Source organism: Pyrgilauda ruficollis, unplaced genomic scaffold (assembly GCF_017590135.1).
Source record: "Pyrgilauda ruficollis isolate IOZ18807 unplaced genomic scaffold, ASM1759013v1 scaffold2, whole genome shotgun sequence".
In the NCBI taxonomy this organism is placed as follows: domain Eukaryota; kingdom Metazoa; phylum Chordata; class Aves; order Passeriformes; family Passeridae; genus Pyrgilauda; species Pyrgilauda ruficollis.
Genome location: NW_024519206.1, coordinates 2,127,666 through 2,150,019, shown reverse-complemented (window position 1 = coordinate 2,150,019; position 22,354 = coordinate 2,127,666). Strand labels below are relative to the sequence as shown.

The 22,354-nt window shown below is 40.1% G+C and overlaps 1 protein-coding gene across 4 annotated transcripts in view; it reads left to right on the top strand.

Annotated features, from left to right (window-relative positions):
- Positions 1-22,354, top strand: part of CDK6 (cyclin dependent kinase 6) — a 128,291-nt gene that overhangs the window by 87,989 nt on the left and 17,948 nt on the right. For all 4 annotated transcript variants that reach the window (XM_041466262.1, XM_041466263.1, XM_041466264.1 and 1 more), the window contains exon 5: positions 5,239-5,348. In XM_041466262.1, the coding sequence (XP_041322196.1) occupies positions 5,239-5,348 (110 nt within the window). The remainder of the gene's footprint in view (positions 1-5,238; positions 5,349-22,354) is intronic.

Sequence of the window (22,354 nt, the reverse complement as noted above, 5' to 3'; positions counted from 1 at the left end):
TTGACCTGTGCAACACATTTAGGATAAAGTGAGACCAGTTGCACAGGTCAGATGAACACACACGTTTAGGATAAAGTAAGACCAGTTGCTGGGTGAGATGAGGAGTAGGCCATGTCTCCCCCACCCCATCACTCTTGTGGAGCCACCTCTGAATCAGAGGAGATGAGGGAAGCATAGCAAAATGCTTTCTTTCTGGAGTGAAAGGAAGACCCAGGGCCACAGTGTGACTCACTGACTGGTAGATTAAACAGTGCCAGAAAACATTCGTGGGTACTGGAGCTCAATTGTCTATACTGTTAAATTATTAGAATGGTTCCTGGCATGAGTTATTCCAACCAGCCCTTCCCCAGACAGTTTCTAGGCGCTGGCAGTTAAGCATGGACTGAAGACCATTCCCAATAAGCAGTTTGCATGCGGTCACCTTTTTTGGGAGGCTGAGAATTTAATAATATGGACATAGGCCACTCTGTACTTTTTAGTGTCAGTGCCAAAGGAACGTTTCCTGTCCCATTTAATTTCCTAGCACAGACATAGCTGCTGTGTTACAGTCTGATCCCTGCTTTGTTCGTGTAGCTGTGCAACTGGGCATTGGTCTGTACTTAAAGTCTGTGGCAAACTGAAATGTAGTCTTTTGTGTCTGTGTTACTCAACCCCATCCCTAAACCACTGTTTGTCTTTGTCTTTTTTTAACTGAATGCTATTCAGACAGCAGCTATATTTGGAAAGGGCTGTATATTGTGTAGATCCATTTAAATTAAGCAATTATGCAAAAATGAAAATCTGTTCTGTAAAGTAAATGGAAACTATATGAGACTGACACAGTGCCTAGATCTTCTGTTCTGTTGCTGGTGAGTAGACACTTCCCACTAATTTGATTTTTCATCAGAAACAAGTAACGAGGTGAAGGATTGAAACTCCTTGGGCTAGGTGGTGCCCGATAGCCGCATCTGTCAGGTGTAGTAAGGCAGAAAGCTTTATTTCAAAATGAAGTTCTCTTTCTTCATCTGACTCTAAATGCAGCTCTGCCCTTGCTCCTCACTGAGCACATTTCCTTCTTCAGAGAGTCAGACACAGCCTCAGTAGACTTTTGCAGATGTTCTTTTCCTCTCTACTGCCTCTCAAACACACGTCATTTATTCTCGTCATGAAGTGCTGCCTATATCTATTAACTTGAAAATAGCTTGAAGTAGTGATCTGCAGCTACTTCTTACCTGATACCATCCAGTCTTCTCTGGATAGAAGAAACAAAGAACATACACTGGAAAAGGAGCTTAATTTAGGTACCTACTTCTCCCAGTGTGTTAATATTCTCAGTCTTTTCATATGTAGCTGGATCTATTAAATACAAATGTTATAGGGTATCTTCAGGACAGGCAGAGTGGGCTAACAGGCTAAAGGGGGAAAAGGAGATAATTTTGCCCAGGAGCATTTGGAGGCAGTTGGAAGAAGAGAGGACAGGGTGTGAAATTTGAGGGAATTTGGAGGATGAGGAATGTGAGGGATGGCAGAGTCCTTTCCTCACAGGGAAGGACAGGGCAGCAGGCTGTCTCCACCCAGGTGTTTGCCCAGGAGCAGCAGGAAATTAGGCATGTTTGGTGATGCTGTCAGGGGACCACTGGTGTGTGTGACAGGAAGGCAGCAGAAAGAAGCCAGGAGATCATGGGATGAGGTAGAAACGTGGCTGGAGTAAGAGGGGAGCTGAAGAGACCAGCCAGGGTGAGCAGAAGCAAGGAGAAGGCAGTGGAGAGAAGTTGCTTAGGAGAGAGGACTAAAATGCAACACGGTCACTGAAGTCTACAACCTCCAAAGTATTTTGGAGTCTGGCACAATTTAGGATCTCCATCAGCACGTGAACATGAATCCTTTTCCTACAGAGCAATCATCATGTGCTGCATTTCATGTGTGTCAAGATTTTCAGGACAGACAGAATTTAAGTGAGATGCACTGATGTAGGTACTGATGCTTTTTTCAGCCTAAAAATGGGACTTAATCGAGCAGCTCTGTTAAGTGCGCTGTTGCTCAGAGAGACCTTGTTTCCCTGGTAGTGTGACTTACCTAAGCAAAGCATTTGTTCACTCATAACCATGCTGAAGAGGAAGTGATGACCTGCTTGTTCAGCCTCACCATATCCTGTGTTCAGAATAATTTTCATTTCTACTTCTCTGCAAATGTTAATGGAATGTCCACAAATATTTTCTTGGTTTCTATGGTAAGAGAGAGTGTGAAACTTTCAAAACCACTGCATCATACTCATCATCCTGTGCTTTTCAGGAGAAGACCTAGACCACAAAAGGAGTCCTCCTTTTGTGGCATTACTTATGTGTTAACTTACATTCAGTACATTTTGATCCCTTTCAGGTTCACATTTTGAAACACAGACTTGCATGTTACAAAACATAAAGGTCATTTGATCACTTTTATAGTGACACATTAATGACAGAGCATATCAAAACAGCTCAACACAGATTCCTTCTCCTCTGACTATAATGCAGTCAGGCATTAGCTGAAATTTAACTGTTAGTCTTCTGGAAATCTTGTGTTTTACAGGTTTAACTTTCCAAATTACTCAAGTAAAATCTCCAGTGCCCTGTGTATGCATGCATGGAGCATAGCAGGGTGCAAATGCTTGGGGAACTTGCCAGTAAGGGGTCACATGGGAGAAGCAGCCACTGTGCTGCACACTTCTGCAGCTGTCTGAAAGCAGCGCTCTTCCCCTGGAGAAGCAGGGGCACGGGCAAGAGCTGTGGTGCAACTCTCAGAAAAGGAGCAGCTGTCCTGTGCCACACTCATCTGGAAGGGACTTCAGTTTGGGGCATATGGTCCACAACCATGCATCCCCTGGTACTTTGTCTATGAGAGTCCAGAGCCCTAATGTTGAAGGGCTTGTGGGTTTGGGGAAAATAAATCATCCTTATTATAAATCATCTTATCTCTGTGTGAGAAGAGCCATGTGGACCTTAAACGGGGAATCATGAGGTTTGGTGGTATTCCCACAGATGAGAGATCACACAGCTCTTCCTCCTGGCACCACATCCAGCCATTCACAAACAGTAATGGATTGAAATTGCTATATCTTATTTCTAAAAGCAATATTACTTCAGTAAGCTTTTCCACAAATGTACTGTGAGAATAAAAGCATAGTTCAGTTTGAGATACATCTGCATTAGGAAAAATAACGTGTTTTAGGAGGAATTATATCTGGTTCAGACAGGGCATCTCCAGAGAGAATCCCTGACCTCCAGGTATATTTGTCTTTTTTCCTTGGAGTGAATCTCTGAAGAAACTTCTCTGGTTTTTATAGAGAGAAGTGTTGTATAAAAGCATCACTGGTATGGCAGCAAAGCAGGAACAAGACAAATGGAGCTAAGTAGAGGCCACCTTCCACACGGGAATCTGTTTCTGTGGATCTGTATCTGGAAATGTAGCTTGCCAGCACAGTGTTTGTACTGTGTTATGAGCTGTTTCATAGACAAATTTTATAAAGAAACATCAAAGTGTTTAGAAGAGCTGTTGGCAAATACGACCACTCCTGCAAATATCCATGAACCTCCCTTCAATAGCCATTCAGTGGTTCCAAAGGCTGTCAGGGCATTTAACGATTGTAATAAATGTTGTATTTGCTTTTGTTTCATCTGGCTTTGACCAGCAAATTCAGCTGATTACTTCCATTGTTATTTTTCTTTAGAAGACAATTATATTATTATCATTTTAAACACTATTCTTACACATTTCTTTGTGTTGGTCTTGAAATTCAGAACTCACTATCCTAGTTAACATAATTTTAAAATTTATTTTCATTCTTATACTTTTCTTTGTTTCTATCCTTTTTTTTTTCAGAGGCTTGGTTTGGTTCATGCTCCTCCTGAATGTTACATTTCCCATTTTCATGTTTGTTGAAGAAAACAGCAGTAACTTTAGGGGCCCTGCCAGCCCCCATATTAATAGTCAGAGGTTTAAATTATAGCACAGATTAAGACAATATTGGCACTTAGCTGATGGTCATAGTTGTTATGGCTGGATTATAACTGTATTCAGGATGAATACTCCTGTGGCTCTGAGATTATATTCTAGCAAGATAGTAGCTCACACAGGACTCTGCAGAAGCTCCTTGCATTCTTCTGAAAATATCCTGAAGAGACAGTCAGCCTCATCTGTATTTGGTCTACTTGTGGGATACAAAAGGATAAATATAAACTGTTCCATCTCTGTTGTGGATCCAGTGAGCAGGAATTACAAAAGTACATTGATGGAGCAGTGCCAGAAAAATTACCACTGGGTCCCCTACAAAGTGTTGTGGCATAACCACCAGGACAAGAACAGCCTAAAAGCAGGCACTTTACATGGCATATGTCCATGGGAAGGAGTGTGTCATTTGAACATTCAATGTGAGAGAAGTTACTGCTGGTCTGACCAGCAGCACATGGACAGAGACAGTCGCACAGCTGTAAAGGTCAGGAATCTGCCAGGAGTCCTTGTGCTGTGTTGCTTAGTTGAAAACTGACAGTTCAGGGTTCCTTTGTATGCAAGGAAATCACAGTACACAGCACTGATCCCTTTGGTAAGGTACAGCTTTGATAAGAGTTTGACTTAATCTGTATCTAACTGATAAAAAAAAAGTTATATTTTCTTCAGTTTCTTCAGAGACAACTTTTGAAGCAGGTCAAACATGTTTACTATAATTGGCCCATGCACTTGACTTAACCCAATTTCTCTTATAGAAAATAAAAGGCTGAGAACAGACATGCTAGGTTCTGATTTGTCCTATTGATAAACCCACAGTATTCCCTGGTTTGTTTGTGTCTACTTTGGCTCTGGTGACTGCATCTACATCCACAAAAGTTAGGAAAAAATGCCTTGTTCAATTGACTAACATTAGCCCTATGGAGAATCAAAATCTCCACTGGAAAGTGGTTGAGGTCTGTAAGCTGCAAAAGCTTCAAGGAGTTGCTGATAGTGTGTTGTGGTACTGTGATTATCACACCAGTGCTGTACTCTGAAACTATTTTTGTGGTACCCTGAATTGCAATGTTCTTGACGAGAAATGGTCTCATATCCTGAGTCATCATCACTGCAGCTATCCATACAGGACCCTTTTCTCTGTGCTAGCTAAATTACTTTTCCCTAGTATTTGGGTTTTTACAATATAGATTAAACTAAGTGGAAGCTGTACATAGAGAACTTAGGAGGTTGTAATTCTGCAGCTAAGCACTCTCTTTTCTCTTCCTTTTTGTTTTGCAGGTTGTTACTTTGTGGTATAGAGCTCCTGAAGTCTTGCTTCAGTCCAGTTATGCAACAGCAGTTGATCTTTGGAGTGTTGGCTGCATATTTGCAGAAATGTTCCGTCGAAAGTAAGAAATACAGTTTTATTTTCTTCATGCTTTCATTTGAAACAATGTGCGGTAATGCCTGTTACAATACACCAAATCATGTTTATATTGGAAAGGCCTGATAGGATGTTTTATTTGCAGTGCAAAATATAAATATCAATTGCAGATTCATACTTATTGCTGTCTTGAAGTCTCTTTGCTGGGAGTCTCAGCTCTTGGTAAAACTTGCATGAGCATCATGGTATTCTAGTTGAATGTGAATCCGAATGCAGCTAAAACTGGCTGAGAGAGGCTGATGAATTAGAGTAAAGCTGGAAGGGATTTACCCTGAGGAAGGCAGGGCACTGTGGTCTGTAGAGTCTTCAGAGTCTTCTTCCTCTGCAGTTTGTGCATTGAAGCATCAGGTGTTTGCTTGTAGCCTGCTCTTGGGGTATTTGAGATTTAAGAAGTCACTGTAAAGTTGTTTTCTAGAGTTGGGATTTTTAAGAATAACTTAAGTAGCCTGAGGGTAGGGTAACAGAGATGATAAGTGTAGTCAACCCCATCCTCCAAGATAAATGACTTTTTTTTTAGCTGATTGTATGAAATCAGAACTATCTCACTGCAAAGTATTACTGCTGGATGCAGGTGAGCTGTGAATTCAAGAGTTCCTCTCGTGTTCTGATCTTTGCCTGTGGAAAGACACTGATATGCAGTTTAGGTTATACCACGTAGGGTGTGGAGAGGAACAAACCTGCAAGAGTTTTAGCGGAGTAAATCTGTCTTGATACTAGCCCAATCACTTCCGTTTTGGTTGAGCTAAAGGCAAAAAGTGCATGTTGTCATCACCTGGGTGATCTCCATGTAGAAAGTGTATAGCATTTTTTAACACCCATGGTGAAGCCAAAGGATATACGGAATGAAAATGTGAAATAAAAATATATATTGGGTCAAACCTAAAACCCAAAATCAGTAACATTTAGAAGGGGATGCAGTGTTATAAGAGTCTTGAGAAACAACTATGTGATTTATACAGTAAGTTCAAATACTAATTGAAGTCTTGCAAAATAATTTTGGGATTTTACTAGTTATTAGTGTTATATGGAAAAATCATTTTTCTTGGGCTTCTTGCCTGGTCAAATGGCCTGGGTAGAGTTATCCTCCACCCTCTCTGTCTCTGACTCAGAAATGAAGTCAGAAAATGAGAGAAAAAAAGAATGAGGATTTTAAGAATATCACATTGCAAACTTTTAAAGATTCAGTCTTGGCCCATATACCACTATATTCACAATAGTATTAAGCTGCTGCTAGTTTTTTCTGATTCAAATAGGAGAGTAAAAAGCTTCATTTTGCCATTTGCAATAAGATTGATACAGGCCAAAAAATGAGTGCAGAACTTTATTACATGCTCAAAACTTTATTTTTCCTCTCATTTAATTTGAAGCATTTTGACAGATAAGAAATACTGCCATATACAAACTCCACCAAATTAATTTTATTTTTTCTTGTAATGGTGTATGAGCTTTTCTGAATCTCCATATTCACATGGTAAATTAAATTTTCTACTTATATATAAATGCAAATATTAATACTACAAAACCAGTATTTTTTTCTTATAGAAATTAATCTGATTTGAACCAGAGTTCAATAAAACCAGGACTTCTCTTTTTCTTGCCAGATAGGGTCAGTCTGACATTCTCAGTCTTATATTTGGGAGACTGTCAAAAACTGTAGAGGTCAGGAATCTGCCAAGTCTGTATGTACTGTGTTCTTTCATCACAAACAATCTGACTTCTACATGCTTCGGTGTACAAGCATGATGTGGAAGACACTTCTCAAGATTCTTAGCCATAAAGCCACAGCAAACAGCCCCGATGGTGGCTCTGTGGGTTAACATTGCAGTACTCTGCATGATCTGTGTTGTCTTTTAGATTCTTCTGATGGATTGCAAAAGAAATCCCATGTTGCTGTGACCTTGGTAGCAATAAAATGTAAAATTTTGCAAACTCTGTGGAGTATATCCAAAAGATTGAATAAATGCAGCAGCAGTTTTACTGGGAAGTGGTAGTGCCCTTGGGTAATCACCAATCTGTATTTCCACTGGTGTTGGTAGGATAAGTGTATGAGAATGAAGCTAAAACTTTTTGCATGATAGACACAGGTTTAATATTCAAACAACCTTTTTGTTTTGCTGTCTGCTAGGTACTTTTGTCTTCTTTTCCTACTCTCTTTTGCTTTTTCTTTTAAAGATCTTAAAGGTCTGTCATTTTCAAGAAACATATTGAGACTTCTGTGGGCATTTTTGTATCCCAGGGACTTCACTGGAATGGGTTTCATAATAAAACACTATACAGCATCACAAAACATACTAGAAGCCTGTTTATGTCAAAGAGACATTGGACAGTCTGAGTTTGCTTGAATAGAATTTTGTAGGCTGCCACAAACACAGTGAGGGTGTTTTAAGCCTGGATAAGTGCAGGAGAAAAGTGAGCTCTGTATGAATGGTCCAGTCTGTATGTTATAGGTTACTATGTACTTTAAATGGATGGCACCTTTGTTTAAATCATCCTTAATCTAAAACAATTTAAGACAAATGCAAGCCAAGTATTTATTTAAGAAGTAGATGGAAGTACACAGGAGTGTGTAAAGGACTTGGACACAAAAAAAAAAAAATCTCTGTCTAGACACACCTAGAGTAAATTTGAACATTTCTCTCATCTTGGCTGATTCAGCTAAACAAATGACACTTTTCAGCTCTTTTCCTTCCACAGTCTGAGGTTTGAATAAAGTCATAGCTATTTTAAAATGGCACATTTTAATTTTGGTACAGATTTATAGGCTTCTGCAGAGGTGAATACATAGAGTTTGTATCCTAAATTCCCTTAGTTAGATTCCCAAGGATGCTATTCTATTCACAGATCAGCAATAAACTGCTCAGTACTCAGGTGTATGTGTTATGTACACAGAAACTCTTCTGCTATGTGTGTCTTTTCTGTCTGTGGGCACCCCCGAAATAAAGCATTACTTCAAAAATTCCTTGTATGACAGCTCCACTTTTTAAATTTCCTGTTTAGTTAAGCAGTTTGCAGTGACTTCTAGACATTTGGATGGAATGTCATTATGTAATGAAAGGGTAAATGTATTTGTCATAGTGCCTGTTTTCTTTGTGATTTAAAAGCTCTGGTGCATGGATAGTAAAAATCAGTAGGGGAAATTGTAAGCTATGCTACCATATCAGAGAGTCCTTCAGAGATACAGCTGGCTGGATTGACAGGGGCCTGAGGGCATGGGGACATAATTTGGCTTTTTTTAATGTTTAGATAAAGATTTGAATTACTTATACTACACTTTGAGGCTGAGCATTTTCCAGGCCAATAGGAAAGGGCTCTGTACCTTCTAGTTGGTGAACACCTCATTAAAGAGAAAGGCAAAATTTGGTATTAGCATGCACTTCTGTCTGGATACATGAAACTCTTCCAGCTGGCTCAAGGAGTGTGGGCGGCTCCTAAGCGGGAAGCCATGACCAGTGTTTTAGGGAAGAAGAGAATGTCTTCTTGCTTCAATTAGGTAATACTTAATCCAGGTGAATGAGGGTGAAAGGGGGAAAAGATTGGAATCCAGGTTCAGATCTGGGTGAAATGCTCTATAAAAGAAAACAGATCACCAATCATTGATTCTCTTCTGAGTAGTCAGTATTGAGAAAATATGTCAAAATGTGTTGGTACTTCGTTCTTACTTTATCTATACCTGCCCAGTTTTCAAAACCACACTCCTGTAGGGTTTCAATGCTTCACTGACTAGGACGTTGGTAGGTGTGCATTTGGGACTCAGGAGTCAGGCTATCTATGTAACAATTCCAGCTGGGCACATTTAACTATAATATTAAACAATCAACTGCATTTGTCTCCCTTTGGAGTAAATACAGAGCTGAAAATCATCAGAAGAGACTATTAGTTTTTGTAGCCTCTGTTATATTCACAGCCTAGTCAAGCTGAAGTCATCCACTAGAGGGTGGCCAGGTGGCTGCATGTTTACAGGCACCAATTCAAACCCAAAACTGGAAAGACATTACTCCCCAAAACCTTTTTCCACCTCCCCAAACCAAAAGTAAAACAGTATTATCTCAGTGCAGCAAGCTTCATCTATCCAGGAGGGAATTAATTCCATTCACAGGGGTTTTTTACTGAGACTGTTCATGCACCCGCTCCATGGTGTTTTAATCGGCCTGCTTTTGGTAAAATCATCAGTCCCAGAAATTCATAAACCACAAGATTGGCATTAATAGTATGAGGTTATTATTTATTCATTTTTAAATATTAAATAATGCTTTTTAGCAGTTGTCTCATTTTTCAGCCCACTCTGTCAACTCCTAATATATGTGAGACAGTTGTTGCATTACCAACTGTGCAATTGGTAATATGTAAATTGTGCAAATTGTAATAGCAGATAAGAGATGTGTGACTCTGCTGAAATACCTATGGTGGGCCAAGATCCCTGGTGGCACAGATAGCAGACGCAGGGAAACAAGTTATTAGCATATAAGTCATCTTTCAATTGTATAAATTTGTCCAATTAGAAGAGTTACATCATCGTATGTAGAAAAAGCATGAGCTTGGGACTTTGTTGTTGTAGATAATGTGTACAGATGTGATGGTATCAAAACTCTGGTGATGTCAACACTGGGTTGGGGACCTACAGGCTGCCTAGAGTCACGAAACATCAGGTTTTAAAAAACTAGCAATACACATATTCATTCTTAGCTATAATGTCTTAGGGTATTGAGTAATTGTAGATAATCTATAGCACTAAAATGTAGTAAATATTTATTCCCCTTTCCAAACAAGCCATAAGTTATTAGTACAGTTTGAAGTGCAGTCATCAGATCCATTGCATGTACTTCCTGGGTCAACTGCAGAACCTGGTGGTAGAATGGGTTTGTGGAAGGAGTCCATAAGAGTAGTGTGGCCAGCAGGACTGGGAAGGTGATTGTCCCTCTGTACTCAGCACTGGTGAGGTCACACCTTGAGTGCTGTGTTCCGTTCTGGATCCCTCACTTCAGAAGGGACATTGAGGTGCTGGAGGGTGTCCAGAAAAGGGAAATGGAGCTGGTGAAGAGTCTAGAAAACATGTCCTATGAGAAGCAGCTGAGGGAACTGGGTTTGTTGCAGAGAAAAGGAGACTTGGGGCAGGACCTCACTGCTCTCTACAACTGCCTGAAGGGAGATTGTAGTGAGATGGTGGCCAGTCTTGTCTGCCATGTCTCAGGTGAAAGAACAAGAGGAAATGGCCGTAGGCTGAGCCAGGGAAGGTTCAGATTAGGTGTTAGGAAAAAAAAATCAGTTTAGGAGTGGTCAGACATTGGAATAAGTTGTCCAGGAACATACTGGAGTCACTGTGTCTGAAAGTGTTTAAGAGATGGATGTGGCGCTTGGGGCTGTGGCTCAGGGGTGATTATGGTGCTGCTGGATTGGTGGTTGGACTGGATGACCTTCAAGGTCTCCTCCAACCCCAATGTTCCTGTGATTCTAAGAAGGAGGACCCGCTCAGATGTGCCCCTCACTTCCACCTCTCCCTGACTTGTGAGCAAAGGAAGAGCAGCAGAGTCAGCTCTCCAGTTGAAGTTTCAGTTAATGTTTTGTGGGATGAAGATGATCAAGTGGTTGCAGAAAGAAATAGCCAAGTGTAACAAGAACACCTTTTTTTAAGCTGTCTCCAAAACCTGAAGCTGGATAGGGAAGTTTGAACTTCTGCCACTGAGTGAAAAGACTAACGTTTTTAGCGAGATCATGCGGTAAAGTCTTGACTTCACTAAAATCATTGTTGAAATTAACCCCAGGGTTAATTCAAAGGGGATTGTAACCTCTTTAAAAACAATTCAGTGTGACAGGGTTGCACAAAGAGTGGCAAAGCTATTCTCTGTTAATGTGCACAGTACAGCACTTGAAACAGTCGCTGTAAAAGAGTGCTGCAAACTGGCAAGGCAGGAGAGGGTGTTGTGTAGTGGTGTCCCCAGCTTCCATGCCTTGCACTTACTTCTGTCAGTGATGCTGTACAAGCTTTCAGCTGCCTCATCTATGATATGAACCCAGCACTGAGACTTTTGTTCAAAATAAGGGTTGCAATATCTGTGGGAGTTATGAAGAACTGCCAGCTGAGAGTTGAGGCTAAGGGTGGAATTCACAGTCTCTCTTCTGGGCTTCATGAGGCTGCATGGCGCAGGCAAAAAAGGTTGTGTAAGTTAAATTTGTCCGAATTTAAGCCACTCTAGGAGTATGATTATTGTTACCTGTCTGCTAAAATACTACACACACAAACACACCCACAAAAAGTTATCTACAAAGGAAGTCAATACATGAGCATGTGAGCTACTGTATGCATGTCCTTATCCAGAGAAAGATGTTCTATTCCCGTTTGTTACCAGAGGCAACAAAGTGATAACTTGTAACAGAGCCTGCAGTTCCCTAGTGCTTTGCATGTGACAGGCAGCTTTTCTCTCGGGGAGACCTGCAGTCCAGTTCTTCCTTGAGTCTGTCCGAACTAGCATCAGTTTCATCATACACTCATTTGGTCTGAATTAACTGTTCTGTAGGTGCTAATCTCTCACAGGTACAGGCTTTTAAGCATGCACTTTCAAAAAAACAAAAAAAAAGATGTATACGTCTGGCAACATGCTCAGCAGAGAGCCACAGGTTCTCAGTGGCCTAAGTGTGTTCTTCATCTGGAGATTTAAGTAAAGAGGACAGTGGGCTTTGAGGAAAATTGTTTACAGAAATGCTGCTATTGCAGATAATTGCTTGGGAATTTAAAAGTACTGTGTCCACTTCTCCAGACATAATCTGGGTTAGTCGTTCCTTGTGATGAGTTATTTTGCTGTTGAATGGTCTTGTGGAATAATCAGTCTGTAGCTTGGCAAATGCATGCCCAATGGGGGAGTTGTTTATGTGTGCTAAATGACCCTCACTTCACATTAAGGAACAGTATGTCATTACTTGAATTTTTAATTTGATTAATATTATACAATTATCCAAACCTTTATGAAAGCAGAAACATTTGTTTAAAGCCTGTAATCAACAATAAAGTATCATATACTGAAACATTATCAGCAAAGTACTGTGCAATTGAATTGAGCTTGTTTTTCTAAGTGTAGGACGTATTCCCGCAGCAGCCCAGGTGCATCAGTGATGTGGCTGCAGATACTTGGGTTTGGACGGAAGCAGAACAGAGAGACTACATATTCATATAAACCACCATAAACAGAACTGTCTCAAACTGAAATCAGTTGATAAACTTAGCCTGATTTCTACAGGAAAGGATTGTATTCCTTGTCTTTTTAAAACTATATTTATTTGCACACCATTGTGAATTGTCAACAGACTGGTATTTTAACTCTTTGCTGTGTGTATGGATATTGCAGATGAAATCCTGGAATTACTGAATGTGAGAAAGAAAGACAACTCTGATTGATAATAGTGAAGAGTTCAGTTTTATTTTACCTTTCTGCACGTACAAGAACAGTACCAAGAACACAGTCTGAAAAGATCTCTGAAGATGATAAGGAGACTCTAAAATATGAATACTGCCATGCAACAAATTGTGAGGCATATTTCTATGACACAGTATCATTTCAGATGCATCTTAATTCCTCGTCAGTTATTTTCCTGTATTTCAGCATATCTGATAATTTAGTCCTCACTGTTTTAAGTGGGCACAGTAGCTATGCAGCAGTAGGAATATTTGGCTTTGCCTGCTAGATCCTGTATTCCTCCATATGGAAAATTTCTACTTCTTTTCAGTTCTTAGTTTAACTTTTCCTTCTCATGCTGTCTTCTCTTATTCTCAACACATTTCTGAAATGTCTTTCAGAAGCAGAGAAAAGATCTGTAATATATTTTCAATCTTCTTTAGGTTGGAAAGAGTGGACTAGAGAGAGAAGCAGAGGAATCTGTTAACAAAAGAAAAAAATAGGGTGTATAACTGGATGTTGGGAGGGAAGGTATAATAAAACCAAGACAGTAGAACCATGGCAAAAAGCAACTGAGTAAGTACAGCCATGAATGCTGCTTTTAAGTTAGGTTTTCCATATAAACTGCCAAACATTTTAAATGTGGTTTAAGAGAGAACCAGTCTCTTTATCACACAGCAATTTAAACACAGACTTTGCAATCGTATTATCTGGTGTTTTCCAGTGAACCTTAAACCAACATATCTAGTGGACCAAGAGCTCCAAAGTGTAATCATTCACTTGTGTGCTTGCTTACAGTTAGATCTTGGTAGCAGAAAGAACTGAAACAACAACTTATTTTTTCTGTTTTGTCTTTTGTTCTAACAAGCAGTGGTGGATGTTGTAGCTTAGAACTGTAAAAGCCACACAGCTTAATTTGCAACCTTTGAACCAAAGTACTGTAAAATTCTGGCCTGAGTTTGTTTCTGCCATTTTTGGAAATTATCTTGTTTTGTTACAAGAATGATTTAAGTTGCAAGTGCCGTAAAAGTTTACCACAGTCCAGACCAGCTGTACTGGCAGAAGGTATATTCCTTAGAAAGATCTTGTCAGCATTCAAAATTCTGTGCTTTGCACTTTTTATCCTTTATTCTTCTGCCATTCATGTGCATAGGGGTGTGTGGGAGGCTGATCATTTTTCCAAACTAGACCTAATAAACTGGGATTTTTGTCTTCCTCCCCAGATAAGTGGCCAGCCTATTACGAAAAATTTTTTCAAGTATTTTTAAAGTTGAATGGACACAAGCCACAGTTTAACTTAGTGGTCTGATAGAACAACAATGACATTCTGCTTCACACTTAAGGAAACAGTATAAAAGGAAGCAGAAGACTGCACTTGTTCATGTTATTCCAGTTTTTTTGATAATGAGGATTATCTGTTTCTGTTTTACCTGACCTCCAAGGCAGAACTTGCATTGGCTTTAGGCAAAGGACAAGCACATCTTAATAGAGAGAAGGGCAAACAGTAAGAATAATGCCATAAGTATCAAGTAAGAAATAGATGTGTTTCCAAGACAGCATCGCCTCATTAAAAGTAAAATACCATGTTGGTTTTTAGCTCACATTTTCCCTCAAGCCTTTTCTAGTTGATATTTGTTTGTCTGCAGTTGGGGTGATTGATAGCCGTTAGTCAAATCCAGTAACTGTATGGGTTTGTGGTTGGAGATGGGTGGTAAGTGCCAGGCCATTCACTTGTGGTTTTGCTTGTAGTTTCCCGCTGTGCCAGACTTTCAGTCAGAGGAATAGATCTGTTGGTAAGGGAAACCGTTGGTAAACCATAGAAACCAAAAACTGCCACTACCCATGACAAAAAGCCAGAAGGGAACCCTGAAGCAGTGGTACAAAGCCCCAGAGAAATGGTGCTAGCTGACCAAGTTTAATTTGACTGTTCGGTTCAGGTGTGGGGTCAGGCAAGGCAGTGGTCCAGGGACCAGGACCGGGTGGCTCTGGGCTGGCAGCCAGTGGCTGCACACAGCCCAGATAGCACCTCATGAGAGAGATCTCCTCCTGGAGAGCTTCCCATAGCTTCTTCATTGCAGGTGGCACAACACTACTCTGAAATCCCCCTTGAACACATCCTTAAAAATATATGCATTCCTTAGAGGTTCAGTATTCCAGTCTGTGACAATCTGAATTAGTCTCACCAGAGGTCAGAGGAAAAGAGCTTGTGGTTACGACCACAACATGTCAGTCACGATGTAGGTATTTGTAAGTCCTTGGTATTAACATCATAGTGTTTGCAGTGGATATTTGGAAATGCAGCTGGCAGCAGAAGCATCTGGATCTGAGCTGTGCTGGACACAGCTGCTGGTCAGTCGCTGTGAACGTGCTCCACCTTTGTGTCCTCTGCAGCATCTCAAAGACAAGTGCATACCTGAGATAAGCCAGAGCAGCCTGAGGGCTGCTTTGGAGGGATCCCCAGCTGCAGATTGTTTTCAGCAGTCACTCCACTAGCCAGAGAACAGGAGAGAAGCAGAGCAATGTCATCCATGCCCCTTGGTCTCTAGCCTGAAGAGAGATAGCCAGCTGTACACTGCCCAAAGACTTTCTGTTTGAAAGGGTCTCCTGGCTCTTTCACACAGCTTCCCTCTGCAGGAACTTGGCTGGGAGAGACTTTGCTTTCTGCCTAGAGTTTGGCCAGGGGAACCTCTGTGTTCTTTCATTTGACTCGTAATACAGCTAAACATTGTTTTTATTTACTTTTCTCTTTCATAGGAAAATGGCTACAAAACGGTATTTAAATTCCTGGGATCCTTTCCTGGACACTGTTGCACTCTGGAGAGGAGAGAAAAAGACTAGACTTTAACTGTGATTCATGTTGCTGAGCTCCCAAGCGTGGGAGGTTTTATTCCAAATTGTCAGACATTTTGATCCGGGCAGCCTTTACTGAATTTTCTGTGTTTGATTGTGCAGAAAAGAAGTCTAAAAATAAGCTACCATTGGTCAGTCATAAAGACAATATGTACTAGTTGAGAAGTATATAGGACTAATCTGTCTCATATTTGAGTTTTTCAAGAACTTCAGACTAGCACTTCTCCATATGTATTGGTCACCAAGGCTGTTAAATGTTCTTTATATCTGATAAAACCCCATAAATGTGCGTGAGAGAAGTGGAAAGCAGGCTTAAAGGAACAGACAATGTCTGGAGTTTAAAAACAGCTAAGGATAGCAGAGCAAAATATAACAGCTTTCTGAGACATTGTATTGTTTTGTGCCATGTAAATAATTGGCTGTGAGAGAAGACCTCAAAATGTCAATGAGAAAGCAAGTTTGATATTTAGATTCCTAGAAAATCATTTCTCCTAGGAAATCATGGTGTCCAGAGGCAGTTCCCCACTGTCTCTGTGAAAAAGCTTACCTATATTGCAGGGTTGAGGCAGCTGGAGAGAACTTGCCAGTCTGTGCATTGCAGATGTCAAAGACCTAGATAGAGTCCTAATTGGTGAGGAAGGGAGGTGGCCACAGCCTCTCCTGCGTGTATGTGCCACCTGCCGCAGAGCAGCACGTGTTGCCCACGTGTAGCTGGAGCTGCCTTTGCCATCAGGGGCCTGGTGTTGGCAGGATACAGCTCACCCTAAGTCACAGCAATTCCTGTCGCTTCTTCCTTTGAAGCCATAGTTTGCCTTGTGATATGAAAGCACGTGTTGTTGCCTGGCTTTTGATTTTTGTTTGCACACAGCCTGTGGCACTGCCATTGCATTTGCTTGCTTGCTCTGCCTGACCTGCTGGCCCTGTACAAATGAGTCCATGTGAGACAGAGCCACCATGGTGTGCCGACTGCTAGAGGCAGAGCCAGGGTTTGACAAGCTCTTGATGTCAGCATGTGACCTGCCTGGCTGTTCTCTTGTGCTTGTGGCATGCTTCGTTTTGCAGTCTTTTAGGAAGCATTCGTCTGGCATGGTCAAACCATGTGGCTTCTTCCAGAAACTCATACATAATCTGCTCTGCTTTCCTTTTATAGATGCACTGAATGAATTCCATCCAGATGCAACTCTTAAGACAAACTCTGAGAAAGTATTTCTTCTTTTACTTAAATATTCTCTATATTTGTAGCTTCTCTCCTAACATACCGAAGTTTGCCAGTAGTAAGTGCTTTTGGAATATAGACATTTGTCAAATACGAATTTCATCCAAGGGATTACTTCATTTCCACTCATTTATTCAACTGAACTGGAGTAAATTGGCATGAAGATTCAGTTACTATTGATTTTCGCTGAGTCTGAATCAGTTACCTAAAGGTACATGACTCAATGAGCTATATCATCCAGAATTTCACCAACTACCGTGAATTATCAGATCTTTTTTATTAGATTATGTCCATGAAACAGGTTTTATTATTATGTCAGTACAGCATACACACTGTTCTACACAATTTAATAATTTTTTAAGTGCTCTTTATATCCAGATAATTTGGGAGCAAGCTTTCAGCATCTAAAGAAATATACATAGCAGGAGATCTTTCTGTAATGTTTCTATCTGTAGCTGTTAAATTAAGCCAGTTTGGCAGTGATGAATCATACTGTGCTGCTGTAAGAATGAAGGTACTCAGTTAAACCTAGATCTCATCAGACCATTAGCAGTGAAAGAGTACATGCACAGAGTCAGAACCGTATTCTACGTGGGTGTCCTACCCACTCAAGCACAGAAACAGACTTGCTTGCTTCTCTCCTGCCTTGGAATCATTTTTCCATTCCTGTGAAGTAATTGCAAAAGGAGAGGTAGGTGTTGCTCATCTCCTGGATCTTTTAAGAGTTTGATTTTGAGGGCATTTTTCTGGAAAGTGTGAACGGAGTTTAAAGCGGGCCTAGACCTTTTAGCAAACCCTTTATTTTTGGCAAACATGCCTGTCACAACTGTATGAAAAGCAAGGCAGAAAATGGCTCACCACAGGAGGACATTTTTACTTGATTATTCACTTGCTCCAGAAGAGGATTGTGTTTTTCTCTTTAATTCTGAACAAATTAGGTTGAGTTTTTTTCAGAAATGACAGCCATCTCCATCTGCATCTTGAGGAACATCTTGTAGTGGACATAAAGGTGGTGAACGGTGTGGTAATGGGGGGACAGAAGAGTTCAAGATATGGGGTGATTCAAGGAGCTGCATGTGCTCAGTGTTTCAGAGACTGAGGAAAGGTTCATTTTGCAAAGATGGGGTTGTGGGCTTTTCCCATTAAAATGATGTCAAAAACCAAGAGAGCTGTGCCACAGACAACACAAAAGGCTTATGGTTCAGTAACCGCAAAGCAGAGATAGTAGCATAAAAATTGTTGCAAAAAAATTTGGGGAGCCTGGTAACACACAAATCTGCAGCACAAAATGTACTGAGGTGGCATAGGGGAGGGTGATGAGCAGTGTCATCTCCCGGGAGTTAGGTTTTCAGTTTTCTCTTTAATATGAAAACTAACTTACTCTTTCTTTTGGTCAGGATTCAAGTGGGGAACAAAATTTTATGTGAAATTACTAGAAGCTGAACAGGATAAATAACCAGAGAGCTCCCAATAGATGAACTCGGATTGCTGTGCACTGTCATGGGCCAGTGGATGGAAATTTCACAGCTTCTCTGGCCTGAGTAGTCTATTGCATGGGACAAAGTATTGCTTGGGGCAAAGTTGTATCTAGTTTAACTGGCCTTTGAAAACTGTATCAGTTTTCTTTGCATGGTTGCTGTATGTAACTTTCTACCTTAAATATTTATCTCAAGCTTTTCCGCAGGTGTTTATTAATTCACTGTAAGCCAGCACAGCTGCTAAAAATTAAAGTATTTTCTTCACACCATCCACTTTCATGTCTTTTGACACTCAGACTCAGCAGCTGGGGAAAAAGGTTGAAATTGAAATTTAAACTTTGCTCACATAGCAGTTTGCCATTTAGTACTGAAATGTTTTCCCTGCCTTTCTTGTCTGAAGAGTTATAATCCATTTACAGAATTTTTTCTGACCCAAGGGTGTTTTATTACAGCTGAGGGTGATGAGACATATTAGTTGTGGGTGAGCACAGTTCTGGTGTTTCAGGTTTATCTGAAAATTTAGAGAGGCTTAGAGCGACAGGTGCCATTAACACCTAGTATGGGGACAAATGAAGTGATCACAGATCAAAACATGTACTTGACACCACACAGGAGCAGCTGAAGCCCAGATGGAGAGAAAACCCAAGGATTCTGTCTCTTAGCCTTTAATGTTTTTCCAGAAGAGGAAAAAAATCACTTTTCCTTAGATTTTATTCTGTATTGAGAATTTCATGTTTTAGATTGTGAGAACATCTTTGAATTCTATATTTCCCTTCAAACACAGAAATTTGCCATCTCTTGAAACTCCCTTTTCTGAAGTCTCACAGAGTGTCCATGTGCAGCCTCCATTACCTCATTGTCACTCTGTCACAATACTGCTGCAGCTGACAGAAAAGATTGACTTACAGAATTTTTCTGATGCTCTTATAGTCAGATACTTGCTTTTTTGCCTTACTCTTTCCAGTTCTAGAGTCTGTTGGTGGGGTTTTTTTCAAAGTTAGGCTAGTAATTTAATCACATAGATGTACCATTTTCTGTGTTGCTCATAATGGTGAAAATAAAACATCATTTATGACATTATCCTTCACATTATTTTTTATGAAGTGTTTAGACTATAAGCTCTTTATCCATTGAGTAAACTTTCCTCTGTGAAGCTTGTTGCTTAGCATTACTAAGATAGAGATAAAGCCCAAGAAAATCTGGGAACACATACTTGGATGTTAATTTACTCATTATCTTTGGGGAGATCAGATGAACCAGTGTGTAGACTGTATGTGTTCATAACTTTCTTTTCCCTTTGATAAGGAAGAATCACAGGTCGGTGAGAGTTAGTTTCCTTTGGGTAATAGTTGTGTGTGCATAGTCTTTCACCTGATAGAAGAGTGGTAACAAGGTTAGACATTTGGTTTAAAAGAATTTGTTCCAAGAGAAGTCAACCTAATGGCACAAAACCATTTAGCCTAAAGCTGTACCGTGAAAGCAATCTGAATGAAAATATATCCAGTTTGTGGAACATTAGTGAATTTTAATGAGGGGGCCTCAGACTTTAAAACCTGTTCTGTATCCATCCCCTTGATTAAAACTAGCCCAGCATTTGAGTCACTGTTGAGCAAAGCCCATTTTAAAAGGGGTTTTTACACCAGTAAATATGGTAAATGTCAATGGATGAGCTTTCTTGAATTCATCTTGGCATTGCAAGAAAAATTGTGGAACTACAAAAAAATTAATTAATTCTATATCTCTGAAAACTGTGATCTGAAAAGATTTTCACAGTGAAATTTCATACAGGATAAAGGAGTAGATACTTTGCACAGAAGACTGCTTTAATTTCATTTACGTAATTGATAAAGACTAGGAACAGACTGAAACTCCTCTTGCTTACCTTGAAGTTTGGTCTTTTGCTGTGATATAGGTGTTCTAAAATAATTTCTTCAAAATACGGGACTTAAAGAGCATCTTCAATCTGGCTAAAATGTGTCATTTTGGAGTGCTGTCTGCTACATTTACTCCTACAAGTGAGGAGTAAATTATGAGTTAAATTAAAGAAGTGGTGAAAAACAGCTCTGACATGCTCTGGAGGGAGGATATAGATCTGTTCAAGGAAAATATGGGCAAATTTGTTCACAGGCATGAGGTTCTCTGCACAAGCACACACACAAACACACACACACACACACTGCCTGCACACTGATTTGCACCATTACTTGTTTGAATGAACAGGAGAGTGAGGAGCCCTCTTGGCTCCTACCCTTCCACATAGGACAGCCTTTATCTAATCCATACCTCAATTATTGCCTTCAAACCCCACAACTGAACTGCACAAGAAGGGCAAAGCTGTGTGACAGTTTTAAAGATTGCATGTTTAAAATGGGGATTTGAAATAAGTTCATGAAAGAGAAGAGAATGCATCAAACTAAATAAGTGATTGTGGGAAGACCATGACCATATTGTATGTGTCATATCAGTATTTCCTTCAGGCTGCTTTCAAAAGGCAGAAGCCTGCAGTTTAGTTATTAAATTTCAAACTGCAGATGGACAAGTGGTTGTAATTTAACTGTGCACAGTCATGAGATGGGTGTTTAATACACAGTTTACTTATTGCTGGTAGAACTGTCAGTAAAAACAAAAGGAATGCTTCTTTTTCCACACTGAGCAGAGACCACGCTTTTATTTCCCTTCCTTTTTCCAAGGTCAGTTCTGTATGTATTTACAGAATTTGCTTCAAACGTTGCCACAGTTTTCAAGGTGCCACTATTATATCATGCTTCCTGAGCTGAGATAACAACCCTTAAAGCCCTAGTGAAATAAACCTACAAATCTTGCGGGGAAACAAATGTCCACAGATAAGAGAACTGTGACGTGCGTGATGAGAGAGTAAGTGAAGGACGTTCAACCTATCAAGGCTCTTCTATTTCAAAAAATAATGTTCAGTGATGAATTCTGAAGCAGTTCTGCCCAGAAACAGATGAGATCTGCCTGTGTTACAGCCTATTCTGGTCTAAGATCATATCTACGCTTATCTTGCTTTTAGGAACTTCATATGTGTGGGTATGTATATATGTATACACATATATATAATCCATGTATCCTTCTCTTGAAGCATGATTTTAATTTCTAAATGAAGGTTTGAAAGCAAATCTCAGTTGGTTTGAACCTGGTGTCACTGATGTCTGTGGAAAAGCTCCCTTTTATGTCAGTGGTGGGGGACAAGGCCCATCATTCTGTTCCAAGGCCAGCTGGGACTATGCTTACCTGAAAGGTATCAAGCAAACTTTAAGCACCCAGAAAAAATATTGCCTTTGCAATATTTCTCAAGGAAGCTTAGAAGATGGTTATATTTTCTCTTACTTAGGGAGATGATTATGTATATTGGATAAACTTCATTCTACACAGTAGGCTGGCCCTGCTTTGGTCATAAAGCTGTACACGGTGCCTCTGTTTTGTTTCCCTTTTACTAACATTTCCCTTTCAGTTATGCATGCAAAGAGAACATCTGAAATTGGGTCCTTTCTTGCTGGCTTGTATCTGCACCCAGCTCTGAAAGCTCTTCGTTTGCTTCTTCAAGAAAGAGACCCTGTGTGTTTCTTATAAACTAGACCAGATATGCATGTGGGTGTCAGAATATTATCTTTATTCCTAGAAATAATATGCTTTATTTTGAATAGCAACAGGGAGCAAATTCAACACACTACAGAACTGGAAGTTTGCAAAACTACCTCATTTTTTATCTGCTTCTGTCTACTGGGTGACATGAGAAACTCCAGGGAAAATAATAATTGTAGGTTTTGATGCATTAGATCTGGTTCTAATAATAGTTCAGTACTGACATAGCCCCATCTTAGAGCTCTTATTCACAATTGTGATACTCTCATACTTGAAGAATGATAGATTTTTGAATGAAAGAAATTGGGCTTTTAAAGACTAAAATGAGAAACTCAAGATGGCTGATCTGGTTTCTGTCAGATTTTAGCTGAAGAGTATTTCCTCAGTCGTGATGTTTATCTGTGTCATCTTTCTTCTTACATATTGGAGTAGAGAAGAT